General features: G+C 42.5%; 1 protein-coding gene across 1 annotated transcript; it reads right to left on the bottom strand.

Annotated features, from left to right (window-relative positions):
- Positions 1-1,182: 1,182 nt before the first annotated feature.
- On the bottom strand, positions 1,183-8,870 carry LOC119175543 (uncharacterized). The gene is made up of 4 exons (XM_037426456.2): positions 8,707-8,870; positions 5,857-5,927; positions 3,816-4,016; positions 1,183-2,493 (listed from the first exon to the last, which is right to left on the bottom strand). The coding sequence occupies exons 1-4, from the start codon at positions 8,747-8,749 to the stop codon at positions 2,146-2,148; spliced, it is 663 nt and encodes a 220-aa protein (XP_037282353.2). The 5' UTR covers positions 8,750-8,870; the 3' UTR covers positions 1,183-2,145.
- Between the last annotated feature and the right edge of the window lie 6,225 nt (positions 8,871-15,095).

Below are 15,095 nucleotides of genomic sequence, written 5' to 3'. Positions count from 1 at the left end.
CACTCGCGGCCGTTTCGTTAGCTTCACATATACAAAATATAGTATTACGTGACGTGAATAGACGATGAAGGTAAATGACACGTCCAAGCATGATAATAATTATATGCTTTCCATGTAAAGCATGACTACATGCTATGCCCATCGCGCCCTCACCACAGTTTCGCTAGCTTCACACATGGCAAATTCGATATTATGTGACGCGAATAGACGATGAAGCTAAATGACAAGTCCAAACATGATGATCATGATATGCGAATCATGTAAAACATGAATACACGCTGGACTTATAGTGCACTCGCGGCCGTTTCGCTAGATACAAATATATACCAAATTCGGTATTACGTGACATGAATCAACAAAGAACAGAAATGCCAGGTGCAATCATGATAATCATCAAATGGAAGTCATGTAGGGCCTAATTTACATGTCTACCACTGTCGGTGGTGATATTGGAAACGTTTGTGGTGCAGTCGTCACATCACTATAAGCAACATGCTTGCATCTTATCTAGATACGCCAACGCACAAACGTTTCTACTTGTGTAAACTGTGTACTAAGTCGGTCTGCCTCGTAACGTCGTGCTGATTTGCAAGTGACATATCAACCATTCTCATTCGCGCTTCGCATATGATAGATTTCCACTGTACGTGAGATCTGCCCACTTTTATTTACTTTCCTTTTATTGCCGTAACAGCATCAATGAGACCTAACAAAAATGATGCCAAGAGAATTATAGGACATCTTATTAGAACTAGTTGGGATGTGTATGTGAAGAAAAAAAACGTGGGCGGTGAGATAACTTGCCGCTAGCAGGAACGGAACTTGCGACCTTCGAATAAAGTGTGCGATGCTTTGACACTCAGCTACGGCGACGGTCATCCCTCCGTCCCCCTTATAAAGTGTAATAATAAATAATAATAATAAAGTTTATTATTATTATTATTATTATTATTATTGTTATTATTATTATTATTATTATTATTATTATTATTATTATTATTAATATTATTATTATTATTATTATTATTATTTGCGTTCAATTTCATTCAAGACTGCGTTAGGGCCTATGTATAAAGGTTCCTTGATTACCGTTATGATTTTTCAAGTTATTCGATGCCCACACACACCATTAAATTTTTTGGACATGTAAAAAATGAACATACCGTCCACAAGTTTGTCCAGAAATTTTATTTGCCCGCAGCTAGAAAGGATAGCAGCAGGAAGATCATGCTTCAATAGACGACAATTATAAGCCCTAGAGTTGGAAGACGTAACCCGACTGCAAAAGAGGGTTTTAAGGAAAAGAAAAATAACCATTAGGGGAGGAGAAGCATTACGCTGAGAGGAAAGGGAGATTTGAAATTCGTGACCACCTTCGCAAAAAAAAAAACATAATAACCGTAATAGTGAATAAGTAATAATTAAACATGAAGTTCTGAGCCCTAGCTAGTGACCTGGCTCGAAATGAAATATATTTAAAATAGTTTAAAACATATTTCCACTGACAAGCTCTTCATTCCACGAGAAAGTGACTTTTGTCCATCGTACATCCTTCTTTCTTCCTATTAGTGCCCCCTATTCGTTTGTAAGCAACATGTTTAATGCGCTGTATGCACAAGCTTTGAATAGTGGAGTTTTCCGTCGGGGAGAATCGCGAAGAAGGCCACGACCACGTGTATTTCTGCATAGCTTATTACCTGTCAGAAAAAAAACGAAGACATTTTGACAAGAAAAAACTAAGCAGAACAGATTCCGGTGCTCCGCCAGCCCGCACGAAGTGCCTTGTGTATATAACATCACCCGTCATCTAACGCCCGGTCAAGGAGGCGTTTTTGGTATACCAACAAAATAAAATAAAAAACTACAACTATCCAGCTTAGCTCACCCCGCGTAATAGTGGCGGTGGCCGCATCTCAAGGCAGGCAATCCGGAGGAAATCTGGCAAAAACGTTTTTCCCTCGGGTGTGTAAGCTGCGTCCTTTGGAAGAAAATTGATCGGTGCTTTGACGTGGAAATGCTAGCTTACGGCCGTAGGAGTTACGTTTTGAGCTATATACAATGACAAACTGCGCGTTTTGGTGCGTTCTTTGGAGGCTTGTGTGGCCTTGATTTCGAAACAAAGTGCCCTGAGGGTCCGTTATAGTTTCAAGGGTCAGTGGACTGAGCGCGCGGCTGGTCCCGTCCCTCGAGCGACGCCTTGCTGAGCCTGCGACCGAACTGTTCCCGCTCTTCAAGCGGTTGAGTCTCAACGGGTGCCCAGGCGTCGAGCAGGAAGTCGTCCAGCTCGTCTTCTTGACGCTCCCGAGACACACTGGGCTCTTCTCGCAGCGGCTCGTAAACGGGGACGTTGAAGTCGGGCTCGAAGAGGTCCTCCAGGAACTCGCCGTCCGAGTTGTAGTCCGAGTCGTCCAGCTCATTGCCGTGAAGGAAGTAAAAGTCTTTGGACATCTCACACGGTAGTGACTCGTCCGGGTTTGTGCATGTCAGCGTCGCCTGCGGAGATACAACGCCTAAATGTTGGTGCATTAGCAAGGAGGAGGAGGAATACACCATATTGTGCATTAGCAAAATATGGTGTATGTATACGAGGTGATGAGCCACCTAACAGACATTAGATATGCTTTTCTGAACACTGCTGAAGGAAGTAATTTTTTTTCTGACAGTAGCAAAAAAGAAAGGAAGATTCGTCTAGGCGCAGAGAAGCCTAGAGCGCATTACCACAGGCCGACTTATCTGACTTCAACCAATATTTTATCTTAATCTCTTCTTTTTCGTTCGAAATCTTGGACTTCGAGCAGAGCTGGCTGGCTCTGGACATGGATATTCGAAGCCTGTGCATAAGAATGCACATTTATTTTATGATGACTTCATGGTTGAAACTCCAGGGATTACGTGATAACAGTTAACGCATAGCTAGCACCCCACTCTAGGAAGCCACTCAGAATAGGGCAGGAAATTCATAGCTGGTAACTACTATAATTCAAGCAACACCATTATAAAACAGGACCTTGCATTAATGGCACTGGATCAACGCCATGTCATTGCCCTTTTATGTTTAGTTCATAGGTACAGCCGCCAGCACGTTCAAGGGCGCGTTCACACTGAGCATTCCGGCCGCCGAAAGTGCCCTTTCCGCGCCGATCACTCTCGAACCAATTTCGCGGCGTCTGCCGCCGAATCGGTCGCCGCGGACCAATAGAAGCACTAGTCAAGGAATTTGAAAAATGGCGGCAAAGCCCTACATACTTGTCATGTTGCAGTGCACGTAACTGAATGTTGTAACCAACGGGAGTTCAACCCACTGTGTGCCTACTTCACGTCCTTATTTTGTGTAAGAGGTGACCGAGCTTGTCGTTGGCGTGCCAGCTTGTCGCGGTCTTGCGGAGCAAGACAACCCCACCAACGCCGCTGGTGTCGCCAGTTTGTTCTGCCCTTATAATGCATTACAAATTAGTGGCATGCCAGTAAAGTAAGCAGTACTGTTTATTGTTGCTTCCTGCGTACGAGAATCATCGAAGCCTAGACCACCACTAAGTACTACTAGTGGTACTGCCGCAAGTCAAAGGCGTTCTCTCAAGCCCGTCTTCCACATGAAGCACAAAAGTGCCCTCACAGACTTGTGGGCCGACGAGCAATGATACAACATGGTAAATGGGTCGACCTCGATCTACGATCTCGCAGCGATAAACGGAAGTGATGATACTAAGAACTATTAGTAGCCTTGAAGATTACCAATCAGATTAGTAACGAACAAATTTTACTGTAAGGAATTTATTACACGACATTTATATTGTCACCACTATATTGATAGTTACCTGGTTAAAGACTGTTTTGTTGTGGCACTGGAAGGAGTACCTGTAGAAGAACGTCGACTGGGATCCAGGCACACGGTGGCAGACGTGGTAGAGTCGGCAGTTGGTATCCGTGTCGGCGAAGTAGCCGACAGTGCGACAACGGAACGTGGTGCTTGCGTTGACAAACACAAAGGACGATCCAGAGGGCAACGGTTCTCGTACCTGAGCAGCAAAGCACCGCACAGAGCGTGTTTCGGACGTGCGATAGCAGTTTCGAGAATAACGTAGAACATGCTATGCTACGGGTTACATCTGTCATTCATTATCAAAATGAAATTTAATAAAGTGTATAGCGAGCACCCCACTGCTGCCGCTTCATTGCATATACTACTGCTGTGTTGCTACAAGTATTATGAACTGAAGTCTTTCAATAAGTTCAACATCATTCATTACGGCAAAATTAAAGATTCGGTTAGTAGTTACCTAACGCAAACGTAGAATTACAAAGTTGGGGCCTATGGAAAAAAATGGAGCCGAGGACGAATGAAAATTACGCAGTGACGAAAACACCAAGTCTGCAGTCGTAAGAAGCAATATGATAATGGAAAACAGAGGTAACTGGAGACCACTTGAAAAGGATGTTGTCCAACAGTAGCCGTGAATGAGGGCACGATGGTCTGAAGCACTAAGATCCTCTAAAATGTTTTATGACTTCTTGGAGTATAATGTAGTCTTAGACATACATCTGCGAAAAAGTTCAACTCACTCCAGCTCACTCAAAAAAAAAATACCGTGCGCTTTGGATCCACTCGGACTCAGACTCACCAGTTTTCCTGAGCCAGGCTCACTTGGGCTCATGCTCACAAAAAAAATTTTCTGCAACCGGAATCTCTCGGACTCAAACTCACCAATATGATACTCATTCGGACACACTCATATTCAAGCTAACAGCATAATCTGAGTCTGAATGAGTTCGAGTGAGTCGACTCATGAGTCCGTTAGTCCCTGATGAGCTTCTTCGACCATAGTGTCAATGTTATTTAAAACCAATATCTCATGTATTCAGTGTCTTTTGATATAGTACCTTCAAATACTAGTTATGGGTGGTTGTAAATCAGTAAGGACATTTTTCCTGAAAGAGATGATGTCATAAATATACTTGTGAAAACTTCCTGGAACAATGTGTGGTTCGGGGGGGGGGGGGGGGGTTCAAGGTACTTTTTTACTTAATTCACGCCGTTGATCAATAAACACTGAATTCGTGCATGAACCATAATGTTTTAGAATACGTGTGAGTTGACATGTGTATAAACGTCAATTCATAGAATGCTCATAGTAATGCTGCGGGTGAGTAGATAGCTCACATACAGCAATAGCCAGAAATGGGGCATTGATATGCTTTATGCGACAGTAATTTTCTGATACTTCTCTATTCAAGAGAGAGAGATTCTAGAAAGCACACATACGTATAAGCATCCTGTCTCATATTTGTTTTTGCAGCGTTCCTAATGCCGTTTCGAATACCATTTTCGGAAACGAATCTTTGGTCCATGGCTGTGCAAGTCGTTTGCAAAGAAATCCACGGCAACATTGCTAGAATACCAAATGTCGACACACCTTTGAAATGTTCGTACACTTTATATGCACTCCAACGCATCCGGGCAACTAGCACCCTTTCTGACTCCTTGCCCTAGTGCAGAGTTGCCAACTCCACGTGTCTGATCAATCTTCTTGAATCGTGCATTTTCCTTTTTCTTCAGCCTTGACTGGTGATGATAGTTGAGACTCCTGAATGGACACGCTAAAGTGCACAAATTTTAAATGAAGCGTGTACACCTCAAACATGAAGATGTGTGGTATATTTTGAAGTGATTAGTTTGTTCATGAACTAACAGCTTAGTGCTATCGCGAATACACAGAAGTTAAAATGTACTATACATGCTTTTGTTTATTTATGTTATTCGTGCAAACATTAACGATATAATTCGGGGACACACTGGGTGGTGAAAGGTAGTCATTTATACACTGAAAAACGACTGTGATACGTCCCCAAAATTTCTACCTCGTTCCTGCGGTGATTCTTCCTGTTGTAATTCCTGGTGTCATGAACGCCGTCCAGCGAGCCAAGAGTCCCTGCGTGCGATATGATGACATCGTAATGCGATGACATATATTGGGGGGAAGCATTGACACTTAAAGGGCCCCCAAAACACTTTTTTGAGTAACCATGAAATATTTCACTGGAAAAGCGTATTTCCTCAAAAATTCAACGTCGCAAAAATTTTAAGAATCTGTCCAGTACGACCAGAGTTACAAAAATTTGTCACATGCTGCATTCGCTTTCTCTCTTCTCTCGTCCTGACGAAAGCGCTGGAGACTAAGCAGGAAGGGATGGGAGGGAAAATAAAATAAAAAAACGTCATGCGCGCCTTGTTCCCTTGAGCACTTTTTTTTTTCTTCGAATACGTGGCTTTTTCGGTGCGATCGCGCGCGCACGCGTGGACAAGTGATGGCCTCCCGCGGCGATCTCTGCAACGACCGAGTGCACCATGTTCAAATCAGCGAATGATTGATAGATGGGCTTACTACGAGTGGTTTTTGGACTTAATTTGTGGTTTGTCGAGAGAATATAAAGCTATTTTTAGCTGACTTTGACAATTTATTGTTAATTTCAGTCCGCGTGCTACGCTATAATATTTGGCTCGCGTGTTGTCGAGAGGCTCTTTTACCAATCGGCACTGTTTTTGACCATGCTCAAAAAGTGTTGCACAACCCCTTTAAGATCGCGCAATATTATTAGTTGACATTCAGAAATATTAATCTTCTCTTATTGTCATGAAGTGTTTCAAGACTTTGGGATTTTCTCGTAGTAGAGCGCTTTGAACTGGTTGGTGACTAAAACTTCATTTATGTGCGATTGCTTCCCAAATAGATGTCGCTGAAGATTTTTTTGTCGAATGGTGTGATGGCACGAATAATGATCTCTCGATTTTATTATGATGATAGTACACAATATCTGCAGCTTTATCCCCGGAAACAGTTGCTTTCCTAACACTTTCCGGTAATTTATGATGATTTAAAAAGCTGTTGCCATAGCGGTTCCTCATTAAGCTCAATAGCTAAAAAGAAAATACAAACAAGTCTATCAACGAAGGAAAGATCAACGCCGTCACTCATTGGAAAAGTGCCAAGTCACTGCATATCACACATCCGTGCTCTCAGATATGAGTATTTGAGCGTAGAGCATATGGTTTTGAGTACACGAATAAAGGAGAAAACAAGAAAATCAGGACAAAAACCACTCCCTGAACGATGGTTGACATAAGTACAGAACATGCAGTGAACACTGGCAAATTATGATTAACAGTGCTATCTTGCACTAACTTACTGGACCGTGAGGGAAAGGAACATACAAGATAAAAAACATCTTGGTGTAATACCCAGCTGGCCTTTCAAAGCACATAAATTCACTTGTGTAATATGAATAGTTGCGTCTAGTTCACGAGAAGCATGTGAAGCATGTTAATTAAGCATGTCTCATCACATTGAAGACACAGATGAGAAATGGTTGAAGGGGGGGTTTCGCTGAAACCAACGTTTGGACAAGTGTACCTGTGTTTGTCAAGGCGACAAGTTATCGATTTCTCGTCGCTTCGAGCCTTCACTTCCCCCCCCCCCCCCCCCACACACACACTGTCCTTATGTTACATCGAATATGATCACATATTCATTCTTTGATCAACTTTCTTCTTGGCATCGTCACTGAGTTTTTGAATAATTTGTAGTGTGGTTATTTTCTCTGAAGATTTTATCGGAGAGGCGACTGGTAGCAGCTACATTGGGGAACGCAACACTCGTTGTCGAAACGCTAGCTTGTAGCAGAATCTGTGTTTTACCACCACTGGCGTATTGCGTCAAGACTCCATATTCCTGAGCACAGCTCTTGTTGGACCCCTCACGTCATGACTTACATTGCGTTTTATATGCATAGGAAGTAGAGGAACGCTAAGCACAAAACATGCTCATCTCACGGTGGGGTAAGAAAAAGGGGCGCCAGGTTGTAGTCAGTGTTCTGGCGTATTATCATGGTACAAAATAATACAGGTGAAATTACGTGCTCTTCCGTTAAAAGTGTGGTCCTCAGCATAACGAAAGTAGTCTAGGGTTTCACAGATAAAATATGTTTCTGATTTTTAGGCTTCTGTCTATCTCATTAACTTCATATAAGTGCTGCAGAAGCAGTTGACACTTTTTGCTATACTTGCAAAGGGCACCTAAATGCCAGTGCTGATTCTCTCCTTGATTAAGTATGTCAAGTATTAACTTATTTTTCTGTGAATGAAGAGTGAGCTTGATGCGCTTTCAAGTTAGCTTGTTTTAAAAGTAAGATTTTTAAAAAATAAAAATTCTTGTTTCATGCAAATAGATGCATTCCACAAGTCCGTAAATAGGACAGAATAGCTCATTCTGTCGGCATAGAACTGCACCTATAATTTGCTTCCATTATCTGGATAATTTGTTAACGATCTCAGCAAAATATGCGAAAACCTTCTTCAAGGACAATTTAAACTTTCTAGAGTGACTCGGACCTTTTCGTTATTTACCGCACATTATTACGTGTGAATATTCTCTGAGCACGCAAGGGGGTCAGCGCTTACACGTGCAGAGAACGTTCACCATTTCCCATACTCAGAATATTAAAGAATATCGCAAGAACTCGAAAACATACAATCCTACACTCATAACACTCTCCAACAAAACTGGCAAACCATTCAGCACGGTCACAGGGTTAGTTAAGTGCACCAGTAGAAAGAGCAGCGGCACGGATGCAAAACAGAGTTTGTCAACAGCCGGGCCGTGGCTTAAATCCATTATTGCAGGAAAACGAAGGTGTCATCCAAAGCAGGCCTACCTAGGAGGACGATGACGAAGGTCCAGAATTTTGTGCCGATCATAGTTCGCGTACTCCGGGGGAAGTATTCGGAGAAGGTGGTGGTGGTACACAAGGCGAGTCGGTGCGGTGTCTTGGCGTGTACTTGAGGGCGCACCCGAAGTAAGTATAGTATGCGTTGCTGTTACAACGGGCTCTCTGGTGCTCCACACTCAGGGGGAAGCGTTCTTATACGGGCGGAAAAAGTGCACAGAAAAGTGCTGCCCTTTCCTCACTTGTCTCCTTGCTAAGGTAGAAAAAAAAAAGCGGGCACTCACTTTTCCTGGGCGGCGCGTCGCTGCTCGAGCACTGGGCCGGCCGGGAGCAGAAAGGAATTTTCGTGTAGCACGTGGGTTTCACAGTCGAGCCCTGCTTCCCGGACTGCTGTCGTTCCGCGACACGACATTCAGCACTGTGACAGGATCGCGCGCGCGAAAATGGGCAGAATAAGCGCGCGGCGAAACGGCTCTGGCGCGAGTTCCGTCTTAGCGGGATGCGTTTTCGCCATGCTCACGGAGCACGAAAATAAAACCTCCGCCATGGCTTTTTTTTTCTTTTCACGCATTTATTTGTGCTGTCACGTGCTAAATCACGAGAGTCTCGCTGCACCTAATTCATTTTTGCGCTGTCGATTGCACAAGCTTTAGGTCCGACCTTAAATAACCTCCCAAAGAAGAGGGACCATGAGACGGGGTGGACTAAGTGACGTCAAACCGTCAAATGACAGTTTTCTCGGAACCCTTAAGTGACGAAGGTCGCATACTTATTTCCTTCATGAAAGACGCTGTCCTTATGTGCACAAGCAAGAATTTTCTTCGTTCCGGTATTGTTTTCGCACACTTTCAACCGACCGTCACAATTATTATAACTCTCACAAAACAATTATTTGAATTACAATTTATGAAAAGTCGTCAGTCAGAACAATAGAAATGCTGGCGCACTATCTCTTATCAGCACAAAAGTTGATGTCTGGTGCATACGACGTATTAAAGTAACATTTTTTAACAAATGTACAGCGCCCGTTAGAAGTTATGTCCCAGTTTGGAGCCTCGAACAGTATTTCGGTTGCATATCTACAAGTTGCTGTCGTTAAACACCCAGTTATTTTTAACAGTTAAAGAAAAAAATCGAATGATCGCGAAACATTTGTGGACGAAAAAGTCAAAGTTTAGGATTCTAGGAGCCACACAGTCGGAGGAGTGCTCCTTTAGGCAAGAGTAATGCGAACTATACTAGAGAAGAAATTGAAGTATTCGCGCGTTTTATGCATCCTTTGTCATGGAACAAATTATAGCTTGTAGATTTGAATGCGAGAAATTCATGCTGACCAGACAAGTACTGAGACACTAAATCATATATACACTTTTTTTAAAACTCCGTTTCATGAACTATCACATCGATTTTTGAACCAATGCGACAGCTGAGTGGAGAGCTCTGCATCGGCGTCACGCGTGTCCGATAAACATTCCTTTCTCGCTGCGCCCAGCGATTCCGACGTTTCCTCTGTGGTGACTATTCTTACGCGCGGATATATTTTCTTCCGTGCACACCATTGAGAACGTTAGTTGGAAGGCCATTCCGAGCAATGCTTTCGGGTTGTTTGAATAGCTGCTACGCGATTTCCGCAAACTGCACACATTCGCTTTGTTCCGCAGACTTTCATGCCGTACCCGTTGCCACCTCTATTTATGGTCACGTAGGGGCGTCTCATAAGTTCAGTCTTTACAACGGCTCGCTTTATGTTGCTTGGATGCGATAAGCGATCCAATCCTGCTTCACCCCCAAAAAAAGGAATAAAGGTGGTGTCTAGACTGTATAAACCCATTTTTACTAGGGCTATCTACGTCATTTTGTCCTTCACTGTAGAACACAAGTGAGTGTTTTCCCTACTCTTTTCTATAACTCGACTTTGTAAATAGCACCAATGATGACTTCTTTACGGTTGGTTCCACAACGACGTAACTTGCCAGATTGCATAGCTCTTCACTCTATTGAGCCATGCAGTTAAAAAGGGCATATGAAGTGTGTCTCATTATTGAAGTATTGAGAGTTTGACCAACAGTCTCGTGTATTAACAAGCCTGGAAAAAAACTTTGAAACTTACTCGATCTTGGAGAGAAGATCGTTCGCTCGCTGTCGGCCGTACAGGCCGACAGCGAGCGTGCATGTGCATGTTATGTAGTGTTTCTGTGAAACGGCACATTTCCCTGATAACCAGCTACCACTCACAGGGTTATCCCAAGGGTGCAAGACTAGGCATATTGCTGACGGGAGCATTCTTTTTTTTAGCCAAAGAATGGGCTTCTATAAATCTTCTTTACCGCCTAAGGAGGGCCCCCGTTAAAGGATTTCTGCATATTGAATGCCAGGAACGCTAGTACATGATTACATTTTAAGTCTAAAGTGCACGGTAATATTCCCGTGCTTTGAGAAAGCCATCAATAAGTGTTTTTTTAATTTTCTTGATTTGTGAACCCTTGATTCACACTGCTTATTTAGGTATGATAACAGGGTTGTTTGATAAATGAACGTTTGCTGTGCCATACAGACATTATCGGTACCTCGCATAGTCTGTCAGTAAATAATACTTAGCTGGGGGGTCAGCTGCGCACTGGAACAAATTTTATGCAATGAGCAGTTTAGAAGTAATAAAATAACAAAGAACCACATCATATCTACGGAGTGAATGATGATGAGTGGGGCGAAGTGTCCGTCAGCCCGTACGTGCATCCGTCCGTGCATACGACCACCCGTGCGTCCATACATGCGTCCGTCCGTCTGTCCAGGTGTCCGTCCATGAGTCCGTCCATACATCTGTCTGCCTGTCCGCGCGTCTATCCACCTGTACGCCCACGCGTCTATATATCTGACCGTCTGCCTGCTAGTCTGTCTGTCTGTCCGTCCGTCCGTGCGTCCATCTAGTGAACATTCCAAGTACCACCATCTCCCATCTCGCATCCACTGTCGCACATACCCATTCTAGAGCGGGTATGTGCCACCGGTGGCTACGTACTACTACATAAATACATACAAGGAATAGACCAGCCCACGCCTTAAGGAGCTTCGCCCCTGAAATCAGAATTTCGCTGCAATTATCCCGACGAAAACAAAGACGCTTGGTTATTGTTGTTCCTGAGTGGTACGTAGTGATTCTTGGTGCGAGATTATTCGTTAATGCAACCACATATAACAGGCATTTTGCAATAGAGTGGCGAAATAGATAACTTGAATGCGTGAATACATCTTCATTGGTCGGCACTTTCGCGCACGAGCAGGCACTTCCCTTTCTCCGTATGCATATAGTTGATGAAAAACTTTTTTCGAATCTTTTAGTTTTTAGTTTGTAGAACCATTTCACAACAAGAAATGTGTTCCATTCATTCCGATTTTGCGTTCATTCAAAGTAATTGCTGCACACGAGACTGCTGCCGCTTGTGCGACGTTCCTCCGACTGAGTGAGGCTACTCGGTGGCAGTTGTTATCGATTCAGAGCCTCGTAAGAATTGCGATGATGGTAGCGCCACCTGCAGGCATCCTGGCGAAACTTGTCTCGAAGAATGCGCGGGAAGCTTGTAGTGTCGTAGCGTTTGCTTCAATATTTGCGTAGTCTTGTCTGTTTTGATAGCACTTTGGCTTGGGCGAGTTGGTACATACTCGGATAGGTTTCAGCGTGGTTTAGACGAAGAACAAGGAGAAAGAGAAACACAGAACGCACAGCGCTTTTCTCTGTTCTGTGTTGCTCCTTAGTCTTCGTCCAAATCGTGCTGAAGCCTGTCCAGCCTGTTTTATTATGATCTATAGTAGTGTTGTTAGACTAAGAGCATGGCAGGGGATGTTAAAGCATGAGCTACCATCATCTATGTTGTATTTAGAATTTTCCAACATATAAGTTCTCACCAGCTACCACGAAGAAAAAAAGAAAAAGTCATGATCTCGATCGTGAGTAGTGATAGATCTTACATACATAAAAGCACCCGTTGAAGCCGAAGCGCCCGTCTTGAAATCTTCCGCAGAGAAGAACGATGAAAGAAATTTTCCGGAGTTTAGGTGGTGTCCATGAACCTAAACGAATGGTTGGTCTAACGGGCAGTAACTTCGTGGAAAGAAGGGTGCCTGCCGCTCCACAGTTTTTCTTTTTTGTAAAATGAAACGAGCGGAAATGGCACATCAAAATACGTGCACATCTACACATTCACGCAATCAAATATGAGTGTGTGAGTGCATGCGTAAGCGAAAGTACAAATTTTGCATCCAATTATTCTTATTTAAAAAACAAAAAAACTGTCCACTAGCCCAAAAACAAGTTTTTTTAGGGTTTGCGCTTAATATAGCTTTATTATTTTGTTACCGGTATTCATAACACGCTCCCGAACATTTCCTGATATCCTTTTCTTCCTATGGTTTTCGTGGATATTCATTTTGATAGTAATAGCGAGAAATGTATTCTTCTTCTCAAGCACAAGTTCTTAAAAAAGGACCAAACATTCGACTCTGTGAAGGCTGACGACAAGCGAAGCTTTTTAGCGCATCACCCAGAGGAGACATATCATTTCCAAGCATAGCTTATTGCACACCCTTCAACCAAATCAGAAATGTATTTCAATGAAGTACCTTCTGAGCTTAGCATGTGCTCCATTATTAGAAGCATGTATTTGTTTTTTTGTGACCTGCAACATGTCTAATTTGCTGCATGTGCTTCGCGTTTCGTGCGCGATCTTATTTGATGTTTGCCTCGCGTGTGTTAGTTTCTTTGATTTTTGTGGCACTTACGTTTAGGCCACCGAGCGATGGACATGTTCTTGCCGTTTGCAGCTTCTCGGAACGTGTGCTTTTTTTTCGGTATTCGCGCAGATTAGAGTCGGAGCGTGTGGGCTGCCTGACTTCGTGGGAAACACCAGGATTTATTTATTTATTTATTTATTTATTTATTTATTTATTTATTTATTTATTTATTTAGCAATACTGCTAGCCCCAACTTGGGGCCATAGCAGAGTGGGTGTACATAGTACAACAAAATCAACAGTACAATACTGCAGTCAACACAGAACAAAGCACTTCAAACAACATAAAAAATGTTTCACGAAGAAAAAAAAAACACTAGTCAGATATAAATTTTTCAAATGCCTCGATACTGTCTGTTTGAATAATTTTGCTGTCAAGCTCATTCCATTCTTTGGCAGTGCGCGGAAAAAAGGAATACTTGAAAGTATTATTATTGGGCTGGAAAGGATGAAAAGTGAAGCGGTTTGGCCAGCAGAAATCTAAATTTATGGATCTTTTTTTTTATCTGTCTAAGTGTTGGGTCCCTGTTTCAGTGAGCTCCAATGTGGTTTTACGGAATATTATTCTTTGATGCCCGGCTCCTATTTTTTTCTATATTTTGCCAATGAGTCCCTTCTCCATCGATCGTACCATCAGTGGCGCTGTCAGGGCTTTTGAGCTCTATTAGTGTTGGCGCATCAAGAGGGCGGAGGGGGTATGAAATGTGTAAAAATATCCTTCCAAATTTTACATATATACCGTACATTCACGCACACATGCAAACACGCACGTGAACATACATAAAGGATCGCAAGACTCCATCGATATCGATTTCTGCCTTAGGGCATTGCCTACGAGAAACTTGTTCGAAAATGAAGTACTTTCAAACTAGACTCGAGCGTTTTAAAACTTGCTGGGTGATTTTTTTCTCGCCTAAGTGCAAACATTTCTAACATATATTGGTGATAAGTTTTACTAATGTGCTGTAACGTCTTGCATGCACCAATGATGTGTTCTAAATCTTCTACTTTTTCTCACTTAGATTAACGACTTAACCAGTAATGTATCCTCTTCTGTAAGACTTTTAATCAATGTTTGAGGAACTCATTATAAAAACCTAACTTTATCAGCTCAGAGAACTCTTCCAGCTGGTCTCAATAAAGTTTATATACGGTGCGAAATTCTATCCAGTGAAATATAATGTGAACATTTGTTAACCAAGTACATAAGCTGCTCTATACAACATAAGTTAAATATTGTATTTCTAATAAATTTTAGTTGTATTGACCTGACTTTTTGTTGTGTTTCAATTCTATATTGCAAATCGTTATCCTACAAGCAACATAAGATCTTCAGAATTAGCTCTCATAGGAAGCATCCTATGCCTGCAATTGCTTGTTTAAGAACATCTCTTTTCGCACATTAGCTATTCGCTGATGATCAGCGACGAGAATAATTTGACAAGTATTCCAACTAATTTATAACTGTATTATTTTAGTTATTTATATCTGCAACGTTATTAAGAGTGAAATGAAAGGAAAATAATTTAAAAAGTAAATGCCTGTCATACCCTTACCACACTGCCTTCAGACAAACGCCAAGTATCCTAA

The sequence above is a fragment of the Rhipicephalus microplus genome, chromosome X (assembly GCF_043290135.1).
Source record: "Rhipicephalus microplus isolate Deutch F79 chromosome X, USDA_Rmic, whole genome shotgun sequence".
NCBI lineage: Eukaryota > Metazoa > Arthropoda > Arachnida > Ixodida > Ixodidae > Rhipicephalus > Rhipicephalus microplus.
This window is presented reverse-complemented; position numbering and strand designations above follow the sequence as displayed.

Coding starts and splice junctions, on each gene's coding strand:
- LOC119175543 (XM_037426456.2), bottom strand. CDS start 8,749: ATGATCGGCACAAAATTCTGGACCTTCGTCATCGTCCTCCTAG. Junction 5,928..8,706: donor CTTCGTCATCGTCCTCCTAG/GTAGGCCTGCTT, acceptor TATCGCACGCAG/GGACTCTTGGCTCGCTGGAC. Junction 2,494..3,815: donor ACAAAACAGTCTTTAACCAG/GTAACTATCAAT, acceptor GTATCTCCGCAG/GCGACGCTGACATGCACAAA.